The following is a 27,676-nucleotide window of genomic DNA, read 5'->3' as shown; positions in this document are numbered from 1 at the left end:
GAGTGGAAATTTAAGGGGGAAGTTGCTTGCCTAATTGTTTAGATAATATGAATTGACTGACCTCCAAAGCTGAAGGAGCCGAGTGTCTGCAGTGAGAGTGTCACACTGCCGATGTCCACCTCCTGAGGGGGTCCCTGAGAGGTGGTGGGTGTGAGTGTGTGAGGGGTGGACTTGGGGGCACCGGGGTGACGCATCTGCTGGTGGAGCAGGATCATGTAGAGCATCTTCAGCAGGCCATCTGGGTGGAGGCAAACAAACAAAGTATAGACAAATGAACAAACAGAGCAAACTACATGCAGGCTATTAATGCCGAAAATTGTGCTTTTGGGTGCTCAAAAAACTAGCCACAAAAAAGGGCCTCAATTTAATTGTAGCCACACCCACCTTGTATGTCCCGATGTAGGTTGGGTATCTCCTTGGCCAGTATCTTGAGAGCTGAGGTGAGCTCTGCGCTCAGTCCCGCACTAAACATCTGGTCGAGGAGTGCCTTCATATCGGACTCCACTGAAGCACCCACAGCCCGAGCTAACATGCTGATGCAGAAGAACACAGCCGGCTCGTATGTGCTCGTTCGAGACTGACGTCTGTGTGTGTGGGGGGAGGGGGGGGTGGCTCAAAACAATGTACAGTGATTTAGCTGATTCATCAACACAATTAAAATGTAGATCCTCACAACTATAATATAAACACAGGTACAGTATACAAGATATTTGAACCCCCAATATGCTATAAAGCTCTGTGGACCACCCCCTCACTCACTTCCCAGCCGTGGTGTCCTTGATTCCAGGTAGGTTGGTCTTGATGGTGGTCAGGACGGGGTCAAGGTCCATCCTGTCCTTAAGGACGTAGACCATGAGCCCCATAGAGCGTAGTGCCACTGCCCTCTCCCTCTCACGCCTCAGGCACGTCTGTAGGTAACCAACACCCTCTGATAGGTAGCTGGGTGGGAGTGGGATGGTCAGGGTGGGTGTGTGTGTGTGTGTGGAGGGTGGGTGGTTAGAGTGTGGGGTGTGTGGGGGTGGGGATGGTTAGAGTGTGTGTGTGGGGGTGGGGATGGTAATATTGTATACCGTATTACTAGAATATTTTGCGGGTGAAAAACCTTTGCGAATGAGCCAAATCAGCAGAAAATTTGACCCTTTGCGATCTAACTATTGCGTTCTGGAAAAAATCGTGTGTATTTACTAGTAATAATTTAGGTTTGCAGATTTTATTGTTGCAAATTGATCAACCGCATCGCAAAGTTCGCAAATGTTTGATGCTCGCAAAACATTCTAGTAATATGGTACCACTTTTGTTGTATTGTACATGTAAGTGTCTGTCTGTACATGACACTAGTAGATAGATCTACATGGGAAGTACATGGTATCAAGCCTCGAGGGCAAGGTTTGCGCATGTGCACTAGTATCTAGACACTGTTTTGTCGGTGTCCATGTGATATAGAAGCCCTCAGCCACTTGTAGTACCCTTGCTACGCTCGGGATACTAGATCAGTGCCTTTGGGCTCTAAATCCCATAGACACCTCCAAAACAGTGTCTAACTATTATATAATGATGTGGGTGGGGGAGATGATATCAATAACAATGGAGACATACAACACCAAATGATTGTACGTGTTTGTGGAGGTACATGTTAGAACTTGACCTAAGAGGTGACTTACAGCGTCACCTTACAGTGTAGGAAGCAACCGCTACCATAATATTATTACACTTCTGAATCAGTTTGATGCACACACACAGGCTTATGAGAGCAGTACAAGGACAGCTTAAACTAGAATGCACATGTGTACTATCAAAACATCAAATGCTACTGCTGCACACAGACAGACAGACAGACCTACTGTATTTGAGAAACCAGTACAGGGTCAGAATGTACATACAACTACGAACTCTTGATGGCCTATGTGTCTATAAGAATACCATAATTATACTCCAGTTTATAGTGAGTCACAATGGGGAAATGAACTGTGCATGGCCAAAAACTGATGGTACTACTATCAATACATGTACATCAAATGTCTATTGCAGAACACAGACACAGACAGACGTACTTGAGGGCAAAGAGTTCCTGGTTGAGAGCAGCTATCCGAGGCAGCAGTTGCAACAGTGTCTGATGTACAAGAGCATTCTTATTGGTACGATATTTGAGTACAAGTTTACAGAGTTCATCAAAGTTTCTGTTGAGGAATTGTTGACACACTCGACTGGGTAGGAACTTTGTCTCGGTGCGTTTACCAGCTGCATAGCCCTGGGCAAACCCGGGGAATCGTCGGACCATCAGAGGAGCACGAGGGAGCGAGGACTTGATCACATCTGTGTGGGAGGAGGAAGGGGAGTGGTCATGGTGGGTGTAGCTAAGATAAACCAGTAATACAGTCATGTGTCTATACAACAACCCAAAGTGTACACAAAACTTGTCGGCCATTAACACGGTAGGGGAAGAGGAAATTACAACCACAGAATTTACTGCTTAATAGTGGAGACCCTCCTACAAAGAACAGCCAATTGTGATATAAAGGCTGGGTGGGCACCCAGATCCCAAATAAACAATTGTGTATAAACAACCCCTCAACAATTAAAGGTCAAAATATTGTTCCCTAATTATTAAATAATACTGGTACTGTACTATCAAGGGTGTATGCAGTTAAACCCTTGGTACTATGGAAACCAGTTAGTGTCTGTGCATGGGGGTACACCTTTGGTTGGTGCCCCAGGCAATGTGGTGGGTCTGTTCTGACCCCCCGCCATGAGTGACTCTATGACACTGAGCTCATCGTGATGCTCCTCCTTCTCAGTCAACTCCTCACGAACACTCTGTGTGGGTGGGTGGGGGCGTGGCAGGGTGACCACATCAAAGAAACATCAAAGGATATGGATATTGTACTTATGTGTGTGAAGTTCAGGTTAATTATACTCTATACTAACTATCTACTAACTCAAGCCATATCAAAACGTTCTATTACGTGAACATGAAGTTCACCAACAAACCTAACATTTACGTATAATTCTGTACAAAATTCATGATTGAGCTACTACATGCACGATTGTATAAACGATGATTAACCCATATCAAACCACACCCACCTCCTCAGACCATGCGCTGTTCATGATGAGCTCGTTGATCATGAGCAGTGAGCCGTGGATCTTGTCGTCTCTGTTGAGGCTGGTACGACTGTCCCTCGAGGCACCCTCTTGGAACGCTCCTATGGCTTCATCATACGTTTTCTGTGTGTGTGTGAGGGGTAGGGGTAATTAACCATTAAAATAAACGAACCATGCTCATTAGATAAACTTGAAGCTCAATCTAGAGACAATTATGGACTAAAGATTTTCTGGGATGATGATCAAAGGGACACTGGGTAATGGTCATCCTTTGAAACAATGTCTAAATGCAAGCCTGAATGTGTTCACACAAGAGTAGTCTTGGTTCACAGCAATACTTCAGCTTTTAGGAATGACTACTTGTATCCACCTGGTAGTTGAGGGAGTTGACGTCCTCCTTGGACTCTCTTTGGGCCGTCAGACGAAGACATGCCCTCAGGGCTAGCACAGAACGCTCTCGAATCAGAGGCTGGGGAAAACAATGCCTTAAAAAACAAACAATACAAGAGTACATGTAACAGTAGGACCACACTGGCTTAAATACACAAGCAACTTTACGCTGATACAAGCACAACAATTTCTATTTAATACGGATCTATATACAGCAAATGATTTGACATCTTGTCCCACAATCCCCGTAAATATTCTGTTACAACATCTACTCTTATAGCTCACCTTGGGGTCTCTGACAGCTATGAAGATGTTGTCAAAGAACTGTTGGATCTGCTGGTAGAAGAGAGTGGGCGTGTGCACAGCCAGCTCTCGGAGAATGAGCACCTGTGCAATAGAAGGAGGGAGGGGCTCAATTAAGTGAAGCACAACTAAAATGAAATACGGTGAAACCCTAATGGTGGGTAGACCAACAGTGGCTGTTATAATGAGGTGGCTTGCTAACACAAGCTGAAACACATGCTTTGGAGGATTAGAGGGCGACTACAATAGATAGATTTTAAACAATGTCTCTTCACCAAACAGCTAGATACTTCACACTATCTCCACACCAATCACCATACAACACGCTAAACTACGCTCGCTCACAGCTGCCAGTTTCTTGTGCTCGTTTCCGCTGATCCACTCGAGCGCCCTCTTCACTTCAAACTCGACATACTCTGCCGTGTACGCCCCCTCGGCCAGTGCCAACTGACCAATGGCTTTGGCCGTCATCTCAGTGAGTGTGACATCAGAGTGTGGTAGGATAGAGCGAAGGTAGTTGGCAAAACGACCTAGTCTGTTCACATTAGCACCACCCTCCAGGCCAACCAGGCTCACTACAGTGTGGGTGTGTGTGTGTGTGGAGGGGGGGGGGGGGGAGGGTGTACTATTATAGGGAGATAATTTAATCCATTAATTGTTTTGTACCGCATGGGGACATTAACTTTTCATCCATGTAGACACACACAAGAACGTTCATTACTGTTGATACAGTGATTAGATACAGTGTATACAGTACATTGTACTATTGAATTTATAACTTTGCAGCGCGAAGTGATGATCGGCAAACGACGATAAGACATAATTATCAGTACGTCACACATACAATGATACATTTCAATTCCACGTTCAGTGATGGGTGTGTGCGTTGATGCATGTGGGATGAATCTCTCCTATCTCACCAATTGCTAGTATTCCTCCTTTCTTCTCATGTACCTCTTGACTGGACACAAGAGAGAAAATGTTGGAATTGATATCATCAAGTGCACTACTGTGCCGCTCAGCAGGTAGCTCTCTGAGCTCCGTGGAGACAAACTTCTGCAGGTCATTAGCTCCTTTCAGTCTAGTCTCATCATTCCTACTCTTTAGACCAGACACAGTGAAGAATAGTTGAGGTAACTGAGCCATCTTTACAAGCTCGCCTAGCTCTTAAACTGCACGGTCAGCACAGCCACACGTACACGTACACATGAGAGTTGTCCTCCCTGACCTTTTTCCACCACCTGTACCCAATGTTAGCAACAATGATTTTGGTAATGATCGCTAATAAAGTTTGCTGTCTAAACCTTATTAATTTGACGACCTTTAAGGTTTACCAGATTGCTTCTCCACACGCTCAGATCATCCTCGAGCCTCATGATGGCTGCATCGTTGCAAGGAAGAGATTTGAGCACTGTTCGTGTTCCCCTAGGAGGGGACAAGGTCTACAAGGATGAATGTGTCTACTCCTTTGACTCCCCTGTACGTTATCTAGCTATAGCTCACAAAAGTTTTACATTTAGAAATTATCACATTGTATGATTTGATGCAGGAGATGGAGAGTGGACTGTGTGTGAGTCTGAGCTCTTTCCTTGGGCTGAGTCGCCAGTATCTGGATATGCACTACCAGAAAACCAAAGAGTCACTATATTTATTCATCAAAAAAACGAAAAAGGTCAGCAAAAAATAATGTTTAAATGCAGCTCTAAAGAAATTGTCATCATTTTTCCATTTCAGCCCCCAGCCCCGGCTCCTGTGGTGGACGAAGCCCCACCCAGTAAGAAGCCGACTCGTCTTGCTATTGGGATGGAGGATGGTTTCGATGGAGGAGTAGAGAAGGTGGAGTATGAGGAGAGCTATTCTCTCTTGGTGCTGCCTGAGTTCACTATCATACCTCTGCCAGACCCACAGCTGCCACAGAAGGTGTGTGTGGGTTGCTTGTATTGTGCGTACAATTGTAGGTATGGGCTTGGGACGTGGACGTATTCTATCACTTCCCATCATAATGTGCTGTAAAACGTGTGTTGCATGCAATATTAAGAACTAGACAAATTTTTCTCATTCTGATCTGCATGCATTATTAAGTGAGTAGGTTGCTTGTAAAGTGTGTGTTGAAGGGATGGTAGGTGTGGGTTTGGGACGTGGATGTATTCTATCACTTCCCGTCGTAACATAAGTCACGTGTACATACAGTCAAATGGTTGATCTCTCTGTACTGTAGATCCAAGAGTCCATTAGAGGCATCCAGTCTGCACACACAGCCACCAAGCAGGAGGCCATTGCTGTATGGGATGGGGACAAGAGAATAGTGTCCAAGTAAGTCCATTGTTACTTGATGCTCTATATATGGAGTCATGCTTCTTGTTTGCAGGCATGCAATGGCCCTGGTTCAGTTGGACAATGGAGTCAAAGTGCTACCAAGGTTTGTATAATAACCCACCAAGATACACACCATACTTACATTGTTATTGGTGGTGCTGCAGTGGATGGAAGTGTTCCATGTGTGACCTGACCTCTAACCTCTGGATGAACCTCACTGACGGTACCATACTCTGTGGACGAAAATACTTTGATGGTACATGAAATAACTTCATTGTCTAAACATTTTTCACTTACCAGCAATGCTCTGCAGTCACTCATCGTGTTGGGCTAATCCTTTATCTGACATTCTGTAAATAAATGCCGACAAAAATTAATGCTAGCCTGCTACACAGCAAGGAAAGAAGCTAGAAAAATGTAGAATTCCGTACACATCTTATACAGCACTGGCCTGATACACTGTGACTGATGTTATACATGTCCTCCGTGCAGGATCTGGGGGTAACAATCACGCTATAGATTACTACGCTGATACCCGGTACCCCCTGGCGGTGAAACTAGGGACCATCACACCTGACGGAGGGGACGTGTACTCTTATGATGAGGACGATATGGTACTCGACCCTCTGTTGAGTCAGCACCTTGCTCACTTTGGCATTGACATCACCAGCATGACCAAGGTATGTTAGCTTATGAGAACCATTGTGTTGAGTCATTGTGTTGGTTGAGTTACACATCACTTTCCTTTTCCTTATAATAATGAATGTGCTTTCACTCAGTAACTTTTGATTCTTACAAAAGCTCTACGTACGTTATGTTTTGTAACTGTACATTGTAACATGCTAACATGCTAATAGTACAAGGGCATGTCTCCCGTATATACAGGTTCTTGCATGCACATCATTTGCATACACAGCACTATTCTACTCCTCCTCTACCTGCAGACTGATGCCACCATGACTGAGCTGGAGATTGACATGAACATGCGTATTGGGGAGTGGTCCATTATTCAGGAGTCTGGCAAAACCCTTGTCCCTCGATATGGTCCAGGGTACACAGGGATGCGTAACCTTGGCAACAGCTGCTATCTGAACTCAGTCATGCAGGTCATGTTCTCTCTGCCAGAGTTCAAGCAAAGGTCAGCTAGAACCTACTGTACACACTACATGTGCAGTATCATTGTCTCCTGTGTTTTATGAACGCTGCAGGTATTTCGATAATGCTGGTACCATCTTCCAAAACTCTCCTGCCAACCCAACCTCTGACTTCGACTGTCAATTGTACGTGAGACATTTCCTACTAATTCACCTATCATTTCTCATCTCTTGTCTACACTGTTCTCTTTGTAGGAGTAAACTAGCAGTGGGGTTGTTGTCTGGTCAGTACTCTCGAGAGCCCCCGTCAGAAGAGGCGCCAAGTAACAAGGAAACAAAGCCGCCCAAGGTATGCTCTCACTGCTGTGTCCATGGTGTCATTATGTTACTATCCAGGAGCAAGAGGGAATTCCCCCAATGATGTTCCAGGCTCTGATTGGTCGAGACCACCCTGAGTTCAGTACTATGAGGCAACAGGTACCCTATCTTGCTCTCCTCCCCCTCACACACACACGCACACGCACACGCTCACGCTCACGCACATGCACACGCACACACTCACACAGGATGCTCAGGAGTTCTATCTTCACCTGCTGGCATTAATTGACAAGAATCAACGTACCAAACCTGGGACTCTGAATGCAGTGGACTCATTCCGGTTCCAGACTGAGGAACGAATCGAGTGTGTAGCCTCAGGGAAGGTCCGCTACTCCCTGAGAGAGGACAACCTCCTTCCCCTGCCCGTACCTCTGGACACAGCCACTAACTTAGGTATCATGTGACAGTGTCGTAGCTTGTAATTTACTGGTCCAAATTTTATACTTTTGTGCGCTTATGCGTGTACCGGTATGAAAGATCTCTTTCCCTCACAGCTGAAGTGGCTGCCTGGGAGGATAAGAAGAAAGAATTAGAAGCAAACAAGCAGAGAATGTAAGAGACATAACGAGTATCGAGTATATACTAACCCTCACTCTCCTCCCCTCCAGCAATCCTAATGACATTGTTCGAGCCAAGGTACCATTCACTGCGTGTCTAGAGAGGTTTGCACTAGCTCATGAGATTTCGGACTTCTACAGTACAGCAGTTGGTGGGAAAGGCCTGGCAAAAAAGTATGCGGTCATTCCCAAACAAAACACTACTCTAGCTATTAACTACATGTGTGTATCCACAGGACCTCGCGGTTCACCTCATTTCCAGACTACCTCATGATACAGATGGTCAAGTTCACTTTTGCCGAGGACTGGGTTCCAAAGAAAATAGGTCAGTCGATCCCTACTAAAGCTATGACCATTTTACCTGATACTAGTGCTGTGTAATGCATGTGACTATCAGATGTGCTTGTTGATGCACCCGACACTCTGGATTTGTCTCACTTGAGAGGGTGTGGTCTACAGCCCGGAGAGGTGGAGCTCCCTGATGGTGGGGATGCCCCTGCCAATCAACAAGAGGAGAAACCCGGTATGCTATCATAAGTATGTAACCTTGAAATATTTGCAATTCACTATCACGCAGTTGAAATTGATGAGGGGGTGGTGATGCAGCTGGTGTCCATGGGCTTTGACCTAGAAGGGTGCAAGAGAGGTGTCTTTAACACCCAAAACCAAGGTACGACGAAATTAACTGATACTACTCAGGGTTTCATCCAGGATTTTAAGTTTGGGGGGGAAGTTTGAAAGGAGCCACGCGCGTTAGCGTGAAAAAGTTGAGACCACGCCCACTTCAGATAGCCACACCCCCCTATATTGTTTGTTGTTGGTGCCTATTAGCGATGTATTCCTGGCCAAATGTGCATTGATAGGCAACTCCATGTAACTTGGTATGCTGGTTTGAAATTGTGGACCGTATCTATAAACCACATCATGTACTACAAAAGCAATGGATAGATTTGTGGTAAGACTAGGTGATGACTTAATCATCCTCTGCAAAGCTACATGTAGCAAAAGACCGTGTCTAGATAATGTTGGGATAATGTCTCCCTCTCTCTCTCACTCTCTCCTCCTATTTTCCCCTCTCTTTTGGGAGGGAAGCTTCCCCACTAGATGAAACCCTGCTAGTACTATACTTACTCCCCCCTCCCACACTCACACTCACACACTCACAGGTGTTGAGCCAGCTATGAATTGGATATTGGAACACATGGGAGACCCAGGTACAGAAAATCAGTCAGTCAATCATCACTCATGATCAAGCATTATTCGTTGAGTTCCATCATTTTTAACTGACTGCATTTGTGCAGATTTTGCTGCCCCATTTGAGCCTCCAAAGCCACAGTCCAAGACCTCCGCCGGTCCACCCGTCAGTGAAGACAGTATTGTCATAGTAATGAGCTTGGGATTCACCAGAGAGCAAGCCATCAAAGCACTGAAAGCAACTGTAAGTTAGTCTGATAGAGTTTATTATTAGTTCACTGTTTTGACTGTCACGGTACATATATTGTCACGGTACATATATTTCAGGATGGTAATGTGGAGAGAGCGGCTGATTGGGTGTTTAGTCACATGACTGAGCTGGCGGCTATGGAGGTGGATCAGCCGTCAGAGGTGGGACCAACCTATCACGATGGACCAGGAAGTAAGTCAAGTCATGTGCCTGTTCTATGCATTCCTTTAGACCACATTTTCGTGGTTTTGTAAGCTCTTACATGCGTACATGGAGTAGCTACATGTACGCATTTGTAACTAAGTTGTGCTATGATGCTAGATCCTGAAGTTAATTGGTTCGTGGTTCATGATAATTTATATTACTAAAATTTGAATTAAGTGCTTCATTTTAAGTATAATGTTTTTCTCAGAATACGAGCTGACGGCCTTCATCAGTCACATGGGCACCTCCACCATGTGTGGCCATTACGTCTGCCACATCAAGAAAGATGGCAAGTGGATCATCTTCAACGATGCTAAAGTTGCCGAGTCAGCTGCTCCCCCCAGAGAATTGGCCTACCTCTATCTATACAAAAGAGTTGGAACCTCATAAAAACTGATAGCACACTAACAATGCGCAGTTCACAATTAAGTCATGTACTATTATTGTGTGTATTATGTGCTGCGTTGCACAATGTATAACATTGTGGCTGTGGACCATTTCCAGATTCTGATTGATCCTAATTTGGTTGATCAGCTCATCTATGATCAGCTCATGTTAGAAAATGTCGTTTTGTAGCCCGTACAGCAGTACTAGAAAACAATTAATTAAAGCTTAGTATAATTATTCTTCATTTCTTTGTGTCTGACTGAATCGAGCAACCTTATAAACCAAGTCTTGATAGACTAGCGTGCAAGGAGGAAATGGCTGCCAAGGATGAGTTTCAGTGGGCAGCCGATGAAGATATTCAGGTAGACTCTACAAATGTTGTGAGAACGTCAGGCACTAGGCCTGGGCTGTCTCAGGGCCAGACCTATTAATACGGGGGGGGGGGGGGGAATCAAGTAGAGCTAGGGGTTAGGTCTGGAGACTTTTGCAACATTTCTGTGTGCTAGCGGAATGTGGCCGAAGCCAATGAAACACACATCGTATGTCATGTGATTTTTAACCCACAATGTATTGCCAGAGGAGGTTCGATAGGGTCAAAAGGTCAAGGATAATAACATTTAATTGTGTACACTGCATTCCTGACCTTTGGACCCAATGCATTAGTACCTCTAACCCGCACCAGAGGAGGTACGACATCCGCGTGTCAAAGGAAACGTTTTAGAGACACACATTCCTTAGGTCAAAGTTCGGAATGTGTGTTAAAGACACGCGGATGACACGCGGATGTCGTACTTCCTCTGAACCCGCACACAAACTATATTTTAATCGTTTGAAGACACATTAATAGTTCTAAGAAAATTTTTTGATGTAAAAGAACTAAGGTTTAGTCTAAGCAAAGTCTTGGAAGGGTCAGAGAACTGATCCAAAATGACGAAAGATCCGAGGTACATCGATGAAATAGCATCAGGTTAGATCTCCATTAAGAACACGTGATTAATTCATTAATGACCTTTTGACCCTGTCGAACCTCCTTTGAGTATTGCCTCTATAGAATTTGGATAGAGCCAATGAAATGCTACATTCCAAGAGCACACGGAAATGCTGCAAGAGTCTCCAGACCTTTCTCCCCAGACTAGATCGCTTTACGGGAAACTTGCAAGAGTTTGTTTTGTATTGTGCTCGCGATTTGTTTCTGAATTTCATATAGAGAATGTGATTCCTGTTTATGTCGCACAATTGAAAGTCGTGTCTCTCTGTATAATATATATTATTTGCAGGATTTTCGTTTCATGGAACTTCGCAAGATTCACTTTGGTGATTCTGGAGTAGAGGGTTGCAAAGACCAACGCTTTTCTCTTTTGTGCACTTCAAACCGTTTCGGATTTACCTTTGTCGGCTGCAAAACTGGTGAGTGGGTGAGTGTACATGTACAATTATTGATGGTGTGCAAAATGTCCTACTTCAAAACCTATCATTAGATCAGTCGATCTATATTTATGCCTCGAGGTGTAGCCGCAGGAGGGATACAGTAAAGCTGACTGTGTGTGTGTGTGTGTGTGTGTGTGTGTGTGTGTGTGTGTGTGTGTGTGTGTGTGTGTGTGTGTGTGTGTGTGTGTGTGTGTGTGTGTGTGTGTGTGTGTGTGTGTGTGTGTGTGTGTGTATTCCAGCTGTAACTGCTCAACGGTTGCAATGCAATGAAAACTAACAGCTTTGATTCGTGGATTAGCAAACTAAAGCTTCTTTCTCGAGTTATGGCTAGTTTGACTCACATTTAAGGCTGTTGCAGTCTCTTCAGAATCTTTTGTAGCATCATCTGTTCGCACAAAGTTTCTATACAACTTATGAGTAAACCTTGAAGCGCTAGCGTTTTGTTAACTACACGAGTCAGAAAAGAGCTCTAAAGCTAGCTATACTGTAAGTAGCCATTTATTGATCTTGCTGCTTGCAGACACACCCCTTATTCCTGTAGATGTATGCGCATGCGCTCATCCCCACGTGTGAGAGAATCTTATTTGGACACCAGAGATCAATTTACTTCTTTTCTTGAGGTCCTGGTAAGCCACAAAACACTACAAATGATACCATATGCAATAAATACATGTACACTTCTTCGCAGTTATACATCTAGATAGATAATTATGTATACACTAATACACTTTCTTCTCTTAAAACTGCTTTCTGTGCTCTTACTATTTTTACCGACTACAGACTATGCCTTTGACAAAGGTTTGCTCCCACTGTTTGGAAAGCAAATCATGGCGAGAGGCATTAGCACAGCACCAGTTTGAACACTAGTTGAATGAGGAACTGATAAATTAATTATTAGACGTTTCACATTTCCGATAGTTTTTGGTGAACTGGAATACGTACATGTATCTTGTTCTGTATGATAGGGAACTTATATTTACAGCAGATTCTCGCTATTCCTGGCTCTCTGAAGTACGGCCACCTCGATATACCGGCCATTTGGCTTGGCACGGAATGCTAGCTATAATTATGTTTACTGCACAAAACTCACCCTGAAGTACGGCCACTCGCTATTCCGTTTATCGGCCAGTGCTGGCTGTCCCAAACAAGGTTTTCAATGTAATTTTATACGTATATTACAGCCGGATATGACGTTTTGGGTGTGGTTTAGCAAATAAAATTGGATTACACTTAAATAGAGAACAGAATGATTCATTATCCTTCATTATCCTCGAAACAAGAACCGCAAAAGTAGTCATTAGATTCGAGGTAAGGTTGTTTTTAAGCCGCGGCTATTTCCTGAGATACAGCCACCTCGCTATTCCGGCCAAGCTGCATGGTCCCAAGGGTGACTGGATTAACGAGAGTCTACTGTATACTTAAACTATAATGTCCAATCAAAGCTGTCGTGACACAAATGCACAGGCCATATAATGATTTTTTTGTACTTGCATGTATAGGTTATTACATCATGCTCTCATGCTGTACTGCTACAACTCTTGCCCTCGGGGCTACGTTAGCAGTATAGCACGAGGGCAAAACATAACAACCTACTTATTGCTGATTGTGTAATAATTTCAAGGATCGAACAGGTGGTGGGTGGTGCTTTAGGTTGAATCGGTCTGCATCATGGGTAATGTCAATATCATCCAGGTATATTGACTACAACCTCGGTGATATTGATATTACCCAGGCATGTACTGACCATTATTTACAACAGTAGTAATTAAAATCATTTGATGTCTGCCCACAGTCGTGCAGTAAATGTACTTATACTGTAAATGCACATTAATTTATTCTCACCGTTACGTGTAATTATTATGTAAATCTTGTTTTCTATACCCTGCCCCCAGGTTTGTACGCTTTCCGAACTGCTCTTCTGTACAAGGTAGACAAAGATGCAAGCATTGGAAAAAGGAATGTGATGGGTAAGATGAACAATTTGGATAGTCAAAACTATAGTTAGTACGTTTAACTAAATGCTGCCCGAAGTTTTCTTATGAGTATAATTATAGTCTTTTTCATAGGCAGTAAATACTGTGGAATGTACTGTACCAGTTGATCATAATCTCCATTGTTATAGCTGGCAAAGCTAACATAGGGCCCACTCACATCCCCACTCCTGCCCCTCCCATCCATGTGGCTCTCTCCAATGACAGTCTCACTCTGTCAGTGTGTGTGAAGGAAAGTGGAATGGTGAAGATCTACTTTTATGATACCAGGGCACTGGCCAATAAGGTGTGTTGGGAGCTGTATGTGGGTTATCATATTTATTACATGTACAAGAGTTATGAGAGCTATTAGAATTAAGTGTGCGCGTGTTCGTGTCTACAGCTGCTTAATGATCAATTAAATGCAAGTAGGCTTCTAGTCATGTTTTTGGGGGTTTTAATTTGTGGATTTACCGAATAATATAGTTTTGCTTATTTTAAAGGCCATTGCAGTGTCTTCAGACTCGTGAGTAGCGAAGTCTATTGCTATACTTAGCTATTCTAGTTAGGAGTTAGCTCTGTACTAGGATGCTATAGCTTCAAAAGTGAGAAGAGCTGCAAAGCTGCATGAGTGCAGCCATTAATAATTATAGACTTTGATATTTCGGTTTCCTTTTTTAAATAATAGTAGGACACTGTTTTGGAGTGGTCTGTGGGATTTAGAAGCCCAAAGGCACTGATTTAGTATCCCGAGCGTAGTGAGGGTACTAAAGTGGCTGAGGGCTTCTAAATCACATGGACACCAACAAAATAGTGTCTAGATACTAGTGCGCATGCGTAAACCTTGCCCTCGAGGCTTAACTACAATACAATTACTTGACAACAGAATATTAGGTATACTAAGTAAGTTGCAGGTATACTAAGTCCCATAGTATACTAGCCTTGGTCCCAGGCCGCACTTCCCACTTCACTTAGGGAAGTGGGCCTGGTATCGATTGCTTGCGCATGCGCTAATATCCCCCCGGTATCTGGGGGCTTTGGATAACATCGTATATGCTCAGTAAAACTATGACATCACAACAAACGGAAGTGGATTGAAGGAAGTAGATAGAAAGTTCGATTGAAGGTTTCTAGCCCATCGGATAGCATTCTCTGATAGCTGCCCTTAGCCTGCTATGTTAACAAAATACTCACAGCCTGCAACAGTGTGGATGACAATCGTCTGAACGGAGTGAAAGCTGACAAGAGCCTATATGGACAGGCCACGCCCATTTAACATTAACTTTGGTGAAAGTCTACTATACTACTGCTACTGATTCTATCGGAAGAAAATAGCTGTACAACAAACCTACGCAGCTCTGTCTCTAGCTAGCTAACTATATAGCTCTGTGTATGACTTTTAGGATATTTTCTCTGGTGAATTCTGTATTATATAAAATTTACGGGGAAAAATATCCAATAATTGTGCGCAATTGCAAGCAGTCGATAGCAGGCCTTCTTTTCTATGAAGGCCAATGAAGGAGGCTAATAGTATACCTGCTCTGAGGCACTTTTCCCATGTACTTCCCATGCATATGTAGGTCAAAAGTACATTTGTATGAATCATTCATTACAAATCGTTATTGTTCAATTCAGGGGAAGCAAATGGAATCTTTTTGCAGCATCGCTCTTTCTACAGAAAAAGGTAATATCGTGGAACTATAGTAGTCCCCTAGTCTTATCTTTCAGTACCATTCACTCTGTCAACATCAATTTCCTCTCCATCCAGATGCAAGGCTGTTGGACCTTCAGTGGAACCCTGGCTCTAGCTTCCCAAACCTACTTCTGGTGGTGGTCTCCACTGGAGTGGTGAGTCTGCTCGAGATCACTAACAAGGTTATCGTGTTGGTGAGGAGGGCTGGACTGCAAGCCAACTGTGGTGAGCTATGTATATCGGTGTGCGGCTACAACATATCTTAACTGTGTACTTGTGTGCAGTTATTGTAGTATATGGGAATGGCCTGAGTAGATCGAGGTTTTATAATTAATACGTATACCTGCATTAAATAGTAGTGGGGAAATTATTGAGATGTCGCTTGCTTTGATATCAAAAGAGTCTACTAGCTATACATACAATGCATGGTTTTTTTTCCCTAGTTTGCTGGAGTCTCAAGGGAAAACAACTTGCACTCGGCATGAAGAACGGAGATGTGGTTCAATGTACTGCTAAGGTACCATTTGTAGTTTTTTGTACAAAGATCAAAGGAAAAACTATGCTAATGAAAACACCGCGGGTGCTGATGCCTCGGTGGAGGTGCCAAAGTTACATAACATAAAACTACTAATAGCTAGCTTTTATACACACATTGATTATGATTGCCAATCACAGGGAAACTCAAATAGTGGGTAATGATCGACCATGATTGTTAGTTAAAAACGATTGATGCCAAAAGTTCAAGTCTAAAATTAATGGCTGCAAGTCCAGAGCCTTGCAGCTCTCTTCTCACTCTTGCAGCTACCAATAGCTAGCGTTCTAGTGCAGAGCTAACTACTAAGTAGAGTAGCAACACTCGGTGAACAAGTTTTGCTACGGACTCTTCTGAAAAGGCTGCAATGGCATTCCAAGTAAGCAAAACTAGGCATAACTCGAGAACGAAGCTTTATTTTGCAAATCCACAAATAACATGCCAAGAAAACATGACTAGAAGCCTATAGAAACTTGCACTTCATTGATCCTTGAGCAGCTGAAATAGTCCACACACACGCACGCACACACACACACACACACTACCGTATACCTCGCTTGCGCATGCGCACCGAGGCATAACAGGACTGTAGGATCTACAACTGTAGTAACCACAGACCGTGCTCTATTATTTTATGGTTGACATTTTTTGGTAGTTACTGTAGAGCACAGCTGGGGTAGTTAGAGCATAGATAGAAGAGAAAGGGATTGGCAACGGGGGCAGTTCACGTGATGCTTTTACATTGAATGTACACAGATGGGCCTGAAACCATCCGTGTTTCACCCTAAAACTCCTGCGAAAACCCGGGAAACTTATTGTGTCTAATGCCTACTTCTCCAAGACCCCTCCAGCACTTAAACACATGCCCCCTGGTGGTAGGTATCATTTAGAAATGAATAAAATATAATCTTGATTTTTGTGAAGTAGCTAGAGGTACAAGCCTCTGTCAGAGGCTTTTCATGCGCTTGTGTTCCTATAGCACCTATGATATAGCTAAGGTTGTGTTACTAAGTAGTGTGCTATGTCCCAAATCGCCACACAAATGAGGTGAAGTTGATGTTTAGCAGTAGAACTGCTTGTAGACTTTTTTACAGACGGCAAAAACAATTCTCATGAATTATTTATGTTTAGATTCCCACATTAGAAGTAAGCCTCGAAGCGAAACACGGATGGTACCGGAAGTGCACTCCGTTGCCAATCCCTTTCTCTTCTATCTATGGTTAGAGCACGGTTGGTGGTCAAAATAATTGATTTTTAAGCCATAGAATTTTATATTATAATAGCTACAACTGCTCCATGGTTGCAATGCGAGTACAGCTAAGTGATTCTATAAGCTTCTAGCAATGCTATATCTTGCTAACAAAGGCTTTATTCTCGAGTAAAGGCTAGTTTTGCTTAGTTGAAGGCCATTGCAATCTCTCCAGAATCAGGAATAGCAAAATCTTTTCGTAGAAGGTTGCTATTCTACTTAGTAGTTAGCTCTATACTAGAGCCGATAGCTATTGGTAGCTGCAAGAAGCTAAAAACTACAAACCAGTTAATGCACTGTTTTATTCGCCTCGAGCTACATGAGTTTCTCGAACTTCCGCTTGACCAATAATATCCATAGAGCACCAGCAACCATGCATTAACTAGTACGTGTACATATTTCTACCGATACTTCCAATTTGCACATACCCGATCTACGTGCACTGTGTAGATAAAGTTTCCTACCTTCATGCACGCACACTACATGTATACCCCAGGCCTTTGAGGAGAAGCGTCGCTATCCTCAGCCCCCTAACATGATTTTAGGGAAACTAATGCAAGTGGCTGACCTCTGTTGGCTAACAGCGTTTGAGTTCGCAGTGACCTACATACCTCAGGACCTGAGTACTGACAACGTATTCATGGCTTTCCTGTCCACACCAGTAAGTAGAAAGTGTCACTGGCGCACGCACATTTTTGGTTTCTGTAAAATCTATAGACTTGTAGGCACATGCACATTACTTTAATAATCAATTGGCCCACCTATAAGATTCATGCAATAGAGATCTGTCTAAAAGAGAGCTTAGTAGCATAGTGTGCCTACGTAAATCAGTTCTCATGTTACATGTCTATTGAAATCTACTTGCAAATTCTAGCCTCATTTACTCAGTTCGTTGTACATGTAGAATAACGTTACCCTCTTATTTTCCGCACACAGAAAGACCAGCCTCTTAGTTACACATGTGCTGATGACCCGTATGGTTACTATGGTGTCGATTCCAGCAAGAAGAATGTGGACAAGTTTCACTTTGCTCACATGCAGCAATGGTACAGCGTAAACCTAAAAGTTGTTACCCTAATTATTTGTTTCGTCTGCATCTTTATAATAAAAATAACATTTTCTATCATTAAAATATGTACTCAGTGCTTAACAGTACCACCTGCTTTTCCATTATAGGGGTGTCCTAATCACCTGCTCTAACAACTCAGTGGACACACCTTGTTTTGGCCAAGAGGGGGGTGCTCACGGAGTGACAAGGGGCAATTCAGATTACTACCACAGGCCCTGGTGGCAGTGGGGCCTAGATGAAGGTGGGAGGGTCGAGTCTCCTCTCGATAACGACAATAATGACACGCACTCAGTGGGCGTGGCTATTGACTACACATCCCAGGAAGTGATCCCTATGAGTAAGTGGCTTGGGGTGGGTAGATACTTGTTGGTACTTCCCAACCAATCCTAACAATTTTCACATTGCAAATGTTTTGCTGGATCAGTAAATGGGCTTGGGATGGGGAAGGGTGAATTGTGGCTGGCTTAGACGTACGTGCATTGTATCGATATGCAGTATACATATATTTACTTTTATTGCTTTTTAATAAGTGCTGACATCAGCGTTTTACATTCAAATTGCACAGGAAGCGACTCATCACCGACTGTGCAGATATTTTTCCATATTGCACACCCGGAAGTGTTATTGCACACTTGTTATTGCACACTAGGAAGTGATTCTTATTTGGAATAAAACGTTTTCAGCAGTGAGAGAACAAGAAAAACATAGTTTACACACTTATAATCATGCATTGCAATGTTTATCAGTCTCTTTTCTTGTTTTCTGATGCTCTGTATCACTTCTGTGCTATTTTTGCAGTGAAGCTGAGGGTCAGGAGGTTGTCAGTGTTCATATTTAACGCATCAAACAGGCATCAGTGTTGGAAGTGGGTGCTTTGAGCGAAGTATTGCACATGTAGAAGTGTACTGGACCACCATATAAGCCTGTTCAGGCTTGTATAAAGTCGTTTTGGCTTCAAAAAAGGTTGTCACACTTTTCTTCAGTTATAGCGGTGCATGTTTCCTCTTCTGATACACTGGAGCATGATAGAAAGCAAGCACATGCTGTTTATCCTTCAGAACTATCCATTTTCAAAACGGGTTGCTGGTTGTCAACGTTTTTCTTGTCTTTTTTCTTGTCTGTTCTCTACAAAATCTTTAAGTAGCCTTCTGTAAGCTCTCTTGGTGTTCTAGAGTCTTATTTCTTTGTCTTTCTAGCTGTTTTCTTTCTCTTAAACTCGTCTTCAACTGGGAGAAATCAATTTTGTTGCTACGCATTCTTCTGGTTGATAAAGCAACCGCATGTTGCGCATGCGCAGATTCAACTTGCATTTTGGTTGCCAAGCAATAAATGCATTATTCCATGGATACTGATGATTATCACTCGTCCGTGCCTAGTAACTGTCACTCGTGCCTTGCAGGCACTCGTGCAGTTACTGGCACAGACTCGTGATAATCTTCAGTATCCATAGGATAATATCATAGTATCAAAAGTCCTTTACATGTATTGTTAATTTAAAGTACGTAAGCGGTTTATACATGTAGTCCGTCAGTGTGTCTGCTCGCCTGGTGGCTGCTACAGTGTTGCGTTTTTAGCATAGATATAGCCTCAACATAGCAAGTTCTCAGCTTTAATTTCTGTGGTATAGTTTAAAGCTTCATTGTCGAATAGAAGTGAGCTTGAAGCATGTCATAGAACCTCACGCCGGTTTATCACTTCAGTATATACTTTCTGTTTCTTGGCATAGTTATAATTAGAAGACGCTGCACATCCATCAATGCAAGCATACCAGTATTGATTTCAGAGAGTCATGCGCACCGAGGCATACGTTATAGTGTGTTTGTGTGCCTGTGTGTGTCTGTCTGTCTGTCTTACAGCTACTCAATGATCAATGAAGTGCAAGTAAGAGTCTTCTAGTCATGTTTTAAATTCGTTGATTTACAAAATAATGCTTGGTTCTCGAGTTATGCCTATAGTTTTGCTTACTTGGAATGCCATTGCAGTTTTTTCGGAAGTTTGTAGCAAAACTTGTCCACAACTCTATTTAGCAGTTAGCTCTGCACTAAAACGCTAGCTATTGGTAGCTGCAATAGTGATGCAACAGTGATGCAGCAGCCATTAATTTTAGACTTTTAGCATCAATTCTTTTTAGCAATATACACGTTTACTCTGTTTTACTGTGTATCATATACACGCATGTACGTCAGTGTTGACACACTCTACCCCCCCCTCCAGGTCACACCATACTCTTACCATGTTCCCCACTCTTTCTCTCCCTCACTGATAGAGGAGTGCTGTGCCCCTATATTATTGTCAACACGGGTTGTTCCCCTGACAAAATCGCTAAACTGATGTCCCCACCAAAGCCGCTACCAAACTCTTCTGTTAGACACCAAGTATCTGCTTCAGCCCCACTGCCATCCAAGGCAGCTCTCCCATTATTGCTTAAAGGCTTTACTCAAGGGTCTGCTCCACCAATGGCCACTCCAGGTCAACCTAACACTAGCCCGAAGAGCACTCCTCCAAACTTGACAGGACCTACTACTGGATCAAGCCCCAGTACTCTAATAAATAGTGCTGGTGCTCAGAAGCCGTTGTTCGGTATTGCGAAAATTGGACAGCCTAAACCATCTTTTGCTCTGGGAGGTGGGAGAGTATTAAATGTTGGACGACCCAACCTCTTGCCTGGACAAACAGCTGGGCCTGTTACCAGTGGAACTTCTTCCCTTCTTACTTCTGGTGGTCTCTTTTCGAATACCTCCAGTGTACCTACTTCCAAACCTGGTGAAGTTTCTTTTAGCAACCCTGCAGCAAACACTGGGGGTCTATCTCTTGGCAGGCAGCAACAAAATACAAATTTTATTTATCCCATCTCAGGCGTTTATCCGAACAACCAAGGTGGTGGCGTTCTCTTTCCACTCTCTGCTAAGCCTGGCCAGCTCCAACCCTTCTCTGGTGCAACCAAATTAACTAGACCCTCAGCACCTTCTATAAGTGGGCAACCCTTATTTACCTCTTTGGGCATTGGATCTGGATTTTCTGGCCTCAGGACTTCAGCACCTGCTCCTAGTAATGCTCCCAACGTAACACCTACTACTGTTGTCAATACATCCACACCTGTTCTTGGATCCACTGTGCCCCGTCTCGGATGCACTGTGCCGCCTTCATTGGGAGTAGCTCCTCCTATCACTACAACTCCATCAGGGCTAGGACAGAAGCCGCCAATTGTAGGACTGTATCAACCGCAAAGTACATACATGTACACACGTACAGCCAAGTTAGCTGAGGCTCCAGATACTGGTGATCTGCCAATGACAACTGGGCCTATGATGTCTACCTTACCTATAAAGGTATGATTTTTTGTGTACATTTAACTGTGATGTTATGTATGCCAAAGCGCATTAAAAATTACAACCTACCATGGATTTGAGGTTGTTACAACCTGGTAGCAACCCAACAGAAGTTGGTTATTATACAACCTTGTTATACCAAGCCGAAAAAACCGTGGAATTGAACCATGCAGGGATCCTTGTGACAACCTTGCAAATTAATACTGGTACTAATTGGGTACTCGAATTTGTAATTACCGTATATGTTCTAATTTATCGGACAGCAAAAAATAATTATTTTGGAAATTGTCCGGGTATAATTGGAACAGATTTTTATAGAGCATGCGAAGTGTCCGGAATAATTAGAACAAGCAAGTAGCTGCATGCGAGCTAGCTAAGTTTAATAGAACAGTGAGCAACTGAATACCGTACGGGTAGAAAATTTCGAGGGTGTAAATTTTCGTGCAATTCAATATTCTGTCTTATTTGGAAAATTTCACGGGTAGTAAATTTCGTGGAGTTAGGGTGTGTCACTATCTCGCATGCGTAAACAAAGCCTTTCGCGGGTTTTAATTTTCGTGTTGTGCAGCCACCCACGAAAAACGCGAAATTAAAAACACCTCGAAATTTTCTATACCCGTACGGTAGTTGCACCATAGATGAAGGAAGAGAAAGGGATTGGAAACGATGGGCGTGGTTGAATCCAGGCACGTTACAGTGATGTAATCATTATTTAGGGATACATTGCGCGCGAGATTGGCGCCAATAAGAGAGGCTGCTGTGGCAGTGAATCAAAGCTTGTCTTCTTATCAAAGGGCTAACATGGTAAGATATCTTGCACAGGTCATATTAGAAGTCATAATAGACAAGCTAAAATAGTCAGAATGCTGAGAAGTCTGCTTAGACCTGGTAACTTCTGACAGGAATAATAATACACTGAAAATACACTTCCACGATAAGACTGAAGAGTTTTGCGCTCAATAAAGGAATGACTACGGTCTCTATTCACAGGATAATGAAAAGGATTAGAATGAGATACTGCTTTAAGTTCTATACAGTACAACTTCCATATTATTATAATTGTATTAATAAAAAGTGGTTGTTTTATTTAATGATAATGTAGACATACATTTGTAGTTGGTTCATGATCGGTAAAAGTTATTATCAGAGGACTTATCAGAGGACACAATGTAATATTAGAATCACTTGAGAACTTCGTTTGCACTTCCATCTTTGGCACACCAAGCCAGCCGTCTATCTCTTGCAGCTTTTTTCCAATGCTGATATCTTCTTCCGTGTGGCATTCCTATTAAAAGTAAGTAATATACATTACGATACAGTAAAGACTATTCTCCCTTGCTATGAATGCCAGAAGGGCTAATAATCGATCAGTGTTAGAATAGAGGGATTAAAGTGAAAGCATAACGGCCTTAACAGTTTAGAATAAGCTTTAGTGGAAATCTCGAGTTTCTCTAAAGCAAACAAGAAAGGGGAAAGACCATACATTAAAGTAGTGTACATAGAGTCTATTTCATGAAAGAAGCTAGGCAAGATAGCTTTGAGTAGCCTTATAGAGGGATTAATATGCAAAATTTAAAGAAAACTGACCTTCAATGGCCCACAGCACATACATTTCATGTTCAGACAACTTTCCAAGAGTAGCACAACTTTGTAGATCTACTTGGTATTTTCTTTATGAAGCACATCTCAGTCGCAATATCTAGCTCTTGTTTTTGTGATTACAGACGAAAATAAGTGTTCTTAGCTTAGCAGCCTAGGCGTAATGCGCCTAGACTTCAAAGGGTTTCGCCCACACAACGTACAAAACATAGTAAAACGTGACGTTAAATGGCGTGCGTTTCCAATCCCTTTCTCTTCCTTCATCTATGGTTTCACTAGCTATCTACTCAAAGCTGTCTAATTAACTACAGCACTCTAAGTCTTATAACTTACCGTCTATGAATGTAACTCAACGTTTCAGGTATTGTTCGGATATATTTAGAACAAATGAAGCACTGGAGTGTCTGTTGTATTAGAATAACGAAAATTACCCAAAAGAGTGTCCGTGGTAATTAGAAGTGTCCGATAAATTAGAAGATATATACGGTAACGCTAAATTATTCCGCGCTAATAATAAGAAAAAACTTTTTTTCTAATGAAAATGTGTATGCTAAGCAAGCTAGCCCTTTTTTCATCTCTAAATTTTCCTCAAATCTCATACTGTACTTGTACATCTTTTGACAAATATTGTGCTAATGAATTTCTACCCTAAAAACAAGCCACTCCCAATTAGTTTGTTGCTTCTTTATTATTGTATAACACTCCTGGCTTTATAGATCTATTTGTTCATGTCAATAGCCGAGGGTTAACACTTCAGTGCTGCTTTAGTTTATCATAGACTCTATAACGATCTTTTACATTACTCTGTATAATTATATCGACAAGTGCAGTAGGAGAATAACATAAAAGCTATACTATGAGTGCCCCATGAATGTACTGTGAATGCAGCCTGCACATGCACGTGCTGTATGCACCAAAGAGTGGATAATGATCGACCACGATTGTTGTTAAAAACAGTCGATGCCAAAAGTTCAAGCTATATACCGTATAGCGTGTAATTTTCATGGGGCAAAATATTCGTGGTTGGAGGTCTGACCACGAATATTTTACCCACGAATGAAGCGACCTTGCCTACCTTTACCTGCAGTGCAAGCAGCAACCACGAAAATATTACCCACGAAATGTCTCAATATTGCTGAACCATGAATATTTTGTCCCCCGAAAATTACCTGCAATACGGTACACTTAATGGCTGCATCAGCAGAGCCTTGCAGCTCTCTTTTCACTCTTGCAGCTACCAATATAGCTAGCGTTATAGAGCAGAGCTAACTACTAAGTAGAGTAGCAACACTCGGTGAACATGTCAAGTTTTGCTACGCACTCTTCTGAAAAGGCTGCAATGGCATTCCAAGTAAGCATATCTCGAGAACGAAGCATTATTTTGCAAATCCACAAATAAAAATCATGACTAGAAGCATGTAGAAACTCTTCTTGCACTTCATTGATCCTTGAGCAGCTGTAGCAGTCTACACAGATACACACACAGACATACAAACACACTACCATATACCTCGCTTGCGCATGCGCACTGAGGCATAATTATAACCTATAATCTTATATCTAACATATAAAATGCAGCATACATGCTGCACACTAACTAATTATCTACAGAACTTGTGCTATATATACTTGTTCTCCAACCACTCCAAGAAGTGTTGCATATTATAAGTGCTGCTCTTGAAGTAGGTCTTTTTAGCATTTTGCTTGTGCTCGTTCTATAAACATTACCACATGAAAGAAGATTGGGCTACACTTCCATGTACATACAATTTAAGCTGCAATGTACCAGTTTTTAACTTCTCAACTTCTCATGCATGCAGCTATATATAGATAAATAATAACAGACTATATATACTTGTATATATAATTATATTGTGCAACTCACCATCTCCAAAATTGTTATGTCATGAGATTTTCTTCTTGGAACTTGTTCTCTGTAGCATTACTTTCCACTCATTATGTCTCGGTGCGCATGGGTTGATTAGTGTTAAACTAGATTTATTTCACATGACATCACTAGCTATTTTGTATTAATGTCCTCAACAAGGATTTGTGAGTTTAATAATCCCTCAATGTGCATGCATCACATGTATAGATCTACTCCATGTACTTTGCTTGCTATAGACAATGTTGTCAGCCGAGTTTTGATATGTGTGCATGTGTGTGCTTATTGTATGTTCCTTCTCGCAGATAACGCCAAGTAACAAACCTTACAGCACTGGAGGAATTCCCAACACCATGGCCGAGAGAGTGACTACGAAAGAAGTTCTCAAGAAACTCGATGCTCAACTCAAATGCTCCCTTTGTCTCGACACTTTCAAGCAACCGAAACTCTTGCCTTGTTTTCATGTGTTTTGCAAGTCCCCGTGTCTGGAGAAACTAGTGACCCAGAATGGACGCTCCCTCACTTGTCCCACCTGTCGACACATTGTCCCACTGTCAGAGAGGGGGGTGGCTGGACTGCAATCAGACTTCCACATCGATCACTTGTTTGAGATACAAGATGCTTTCAACAAGGCTGATGATACGAACTGTGGCAACTGTGAAGATGGCAATGCCACTGGGTACTGTAACGACTGTGGGGACTTTTTGTGTGACAAGTGTCAAGCTGCTCATAAACTAATGAAATATCTACGAAATCATAAACTAATTTCGCTGGATGAACTCAAAGCTCAAGTGACTAGCCTGGTTCCCCCCAAGAAGGCCGTCCCCCATTGTCCCAAACACTCAGAGAATGCCCTTAAGATATACTGCGATACCTGCTCCACTCTCATTTGCATGGACTGCACCATTCGTCTCCATAAAGACCACAACTACGACTTGGTGGCTGATGTGCTGACCAAGCACAAGGAAGAACTTGTCTCCAGTCTCAAACCAGTCAAAGAGAAGTTGGACAGTGTACAACGAGCTCTGAAGGACTTTGACACAAGAGCCAAGGCAATTCATGATCAGAGGGCCGCGATTGAAGCCAACATCCACAAAGAGATTGACGGACAGCATCGATTGTTGGACCAACGAAGGGCAGAGCTTATGGGAGAGCTAGATATGCTGACTCAACAGAAGCTGAAAGATCTGGCAGCACAGAGGGACCAAGTGGAGAACACTCAGGTGAAACTGACCAGCTGTCTGGAGTACGCTGAGGGGGGTCTCAAAACAGGTACAGACGGCGAAGTACTCGAAATGAAATCTTCCATTCTCAAAAGAGTCAAACAAATTTCTACTGAATTCAAATCAAATGCTATTCAGCCAGAGACAAAGGCTGACATAGAACTGATCACTAAAGGAAAAAAACCTCTCCAACAAGCTTATCGAGATTTGCTAGAGATTGAACAGTGTGGATCATTCAGCTTCGAGAACAGCCACATGGCAGGAGATGGTCTGAAAGGAGCTACAACTGGAGAAACAAAAACTGTATCATTTCAAGCAATGACCAAGAACAATAAGAAATTCAATGACAAACTCAATCTAAAAGCTGAACTTGTGCATATCGAAAGCAAAAATAAAAGTAAATGTGAAGTGATCGAGCAACAACATGGCCAACACAAGATCAACTATCGCCCTATGAAACGAGGAAAGCATGAACTACACATCACTGTCAATGGGGATGCAGTACGAGGCAGTCCATTCCCAATAGCTGTAGCCCCATCACCACAGAGCTTCATCAAGCCTTCCCGAGTTGTACGAGGTGTGAACAGCCCACGAGGCACTGTCTCCAACAGTAAGGGACAGTTAGTTGTTGTTGAAGGAGCTACTGTCTCTGTATTGACACAGGAGGGTAAGAAGATACGAACGTTTGGACAGCTCAGTAATGCACATCATGGAGTGACTGTGGACAAAGACAACAACATCTATGTAATGGATCGTAGTAATCATCGTGTGAATAAGTTTTCATCCGACGGAGAGTTTGTGGCAGCTGTTGGTAGTCAAGGCAGTGATAACCTTCAGTTTAATAGCCCACTAGGTATTTGTTATAACAGAACAGACAACAACCTGTATGTGACTGATCAGAGTAACCACAGAATACAAGTGCTCTCTACCGATCTGACGTTCATACGATGTTTCGGTACAACTGGAAATGGGAACGGACAATTACGAAACCCATTATATGCATCATTTGATAGTACCAACAACCTCTATGTGACTGATCGTGGTAACAATCGAGTACAAGTCTTCACTGCTGAAGGTCAATTCCTGAGAACCTTCTCACAAAAAGCCAATGGTCAGAAGCTGAGCTTACCCTGGGCCATTGCCATCGACAGCAGTGACACAGTGTACGTCAGTGAGAATGGACCGCATCATGTGAGTGTGTTCACATCTCAGGGAGCCTACATCACCACGTTAGGTGGACCAGGAAAGGAAGAGGGACAGTTTAATAGCATTTATGGACTCTCTATTGATCGCAATGACTCTGTTGTTGTGTCCGATCAAGCCAACGGGCGACTGCAGATATTGTAATGAGACAGTAGTACAAGCAAACTAAGAACTTGTGAAGTGTGTTTGTATTTTAGCGTGGAAATTGTTGGTAGATCTAGTCTTATTAGCATTTGTGGTCTAGTATGAAATCCAATGTTGTTATTGGCTGTGAATAAATTAGCACATTTGAATAAACTCTGACCAGCATGTCATGTCCTG

The 27,676-nt window shown here is 42.7% G+C and overlaps 3 protein-coding genes across 4 annotated transcripts in view; 2 read left to right on the top strand and 1 right to left on the bottom strand.

The window, feature by feature from the left end:
• The window catches only part of LOC135332829 (serine/threonine-protein kinase mTOR-like), a 41,588-nt gene extending 36,577 nt beyond the window's left edge, over positions 1-5,011 (bottom strand). The window contains exons 1-10 of the mRNA XM_064527744.1: positions 4,716-5,011; positions 4,141-4,370; positions 3,778-3,879; positions 3,473-3,571; positions 3,085-3,225; positions 2,697-2,814; positions 2,052-2,313; positions 760-939; positions 385-584; positions 62-238 (exon numbers count right to left, since the gene is read on the bottom strand). Of these exons, the coding sequence (XP_064383814.1) occupies positions 62-238; positions 385-584; positions 760-939; positions 2,052-2,313; positions 2,697-2,814; positions 3,085-3,225; positions 3,473-3,571; positions 3,778-3,879; positions 4,141-4,370; positions 4,716-4,941 (1,735 nt within the window). The 5' untranslated portion in view covers positions 4,942-5,011. The remainder of the gene's footprint in view (positions 1-61; positions 239-384; positions 585-759; positions 940-2,051; positions 2,314-2,696; positions 2,815-3,084; positions 3,226-3,472; positions 3,572-3,777; positions 3,880-4,140; positions 4,371-4,715) is intronic.
• An 87-nt stretch (positions 5,012-5,098) lies between these two features.
• LOC135332834 (ubiquitin carboxyl-terminal hydrolase 5-like) lies at positions 5,099-10,282 on the top strand. The gene is made up of 21 exons (XM_064527749.1): positions 5,099-5,274; positions 5,345-5,467; positions 5,530-5,715; positions 6,014-6,108; positions 6,164-6,214; positions 6,276-6,367; positions 6,604-6,791; positions 7,056-7,249; positions 7,320-7,391; positions 7,461-7,554; positions 7,602-7,682; positions 7,772-7,976; positions 8,078-8,135; positions 8,192-8,314; positions 8,377-8,465; positions 8,538-8,663; positions 8,718-8,810; positions 9,307-9,354; positions 9,442-9,578; positions 9,662-9,776; positions 9,997-10,282. Exons 1-21 carry the CDS (start codon positions 5,170-5,172, stop codon positions 10,176-10,178), a joined length of 2,457 nt encoding a protein of 818 aa, XP_064383819.1. The 5' UTR covers positions 5,099-5,169; the 3' UTR covers positions 10,179-10,282.
• A 114-nt stretch (positions 10,283-10,396) lies between these two features.
• LOC135332830 (uncharacterized) lies at positions 10,397-27,658 on the top strand. Of its 2 annotated transcripts, XM_064527745.1 has the most exons (12): positions 10,397-10,537; positions 11,453-11,582; positions 13,496-13,570; positions 13,726-13,880; positions 15,209-15,257; positions 15,342-15,491; positions 15,710-15,783; positions 17,544-17,708; positions 17,984-18,093; positions 18,224-18,453; positions 20,331-21,445; positions 25,235-27,658. In XM_064527745.1, exons 1-12 carry the CDS (start codon positions 10,490-10,492, stop codon positions 27,497-27,499), a joined length of 4,566 nt encoding a protein of 1,521 aa, XP_064383815.1. In that variant the 5' UTR covers positions 10,397-10,489; the 3' UTR covers positions 27,500-27,658. The 2 variants fall into 2 exon arrangements, with proteins under 2 accessions (XP_064383815.1, XP_064383816.1); XM_064527746.1 differs by lacking the exon at positions 10,397-10,537 and having other exon boundaries at positions 11,538-11,590.
• Positions 27,659-27,676: the final 18 nt, after the last annotated feature.

The sequence above is a fragment of the Halichondria panicea genome, chromosome 3 (genome assembly GCF_963675165.1).
Source record: "Halichondria panicea chromosome 3, odHalPani1.1, whole genome shotgun sequence".
Classification (NCBI taxonomy): domain Eukaryota; kingdom Metazoa; phylum Porifera; class Demospongiae; order Suberitida; family Halichondriidae; genus Halichondria; species Halichondria panicea.
Note: the sequence above shows the minus strand (reverse complement) of the source record. Positions and strands in the feature narration are given on the sequence as shown.

Coding starts and splice junctions, on each gene's coding strand:
- LOC135332834 (XM_064527749.1), top strand. CDS start 5,170: ATGATGGCTGCATCGTTGCAAGGAAGAGATTTGAGCACTGTTCGTGTT. Junction 8,466..8,537: donor CTGGGTTCCAAAGAAAATAG/GTCAGTCGATCC, acceptor TGTGACTATCAG/ATGTGCTTGTTGATGCACCC. Junction 9,777..9,996: donor CTATCACGATGGACCAGGAA/GTAAGTCAAGTC, acceptor TGTTTTTCTCAG/AATACGAGCTGACGGCCTTC.
- LOC135332830 (XM_064527745.1), top strand. CDS start 10,490: ATGGCTGCCAAGGATGAGTTTCAGTGGGCAGCCGATGAAGATATTCAG. Junction 10,538..11,452: donor CAGCCGATGAAGATATTCAG/GTAGACTCTACA, acceptor TATTATTTGCAG/GATTTTCGTTTCATGGAACT. Junction 18,094..18,223: donor TTTGCTCACATGCAGCAATG/GTACAGCGTAAA, acceptor TTTCCATTATAG/GGGTGTCCTAATCACCTGCT.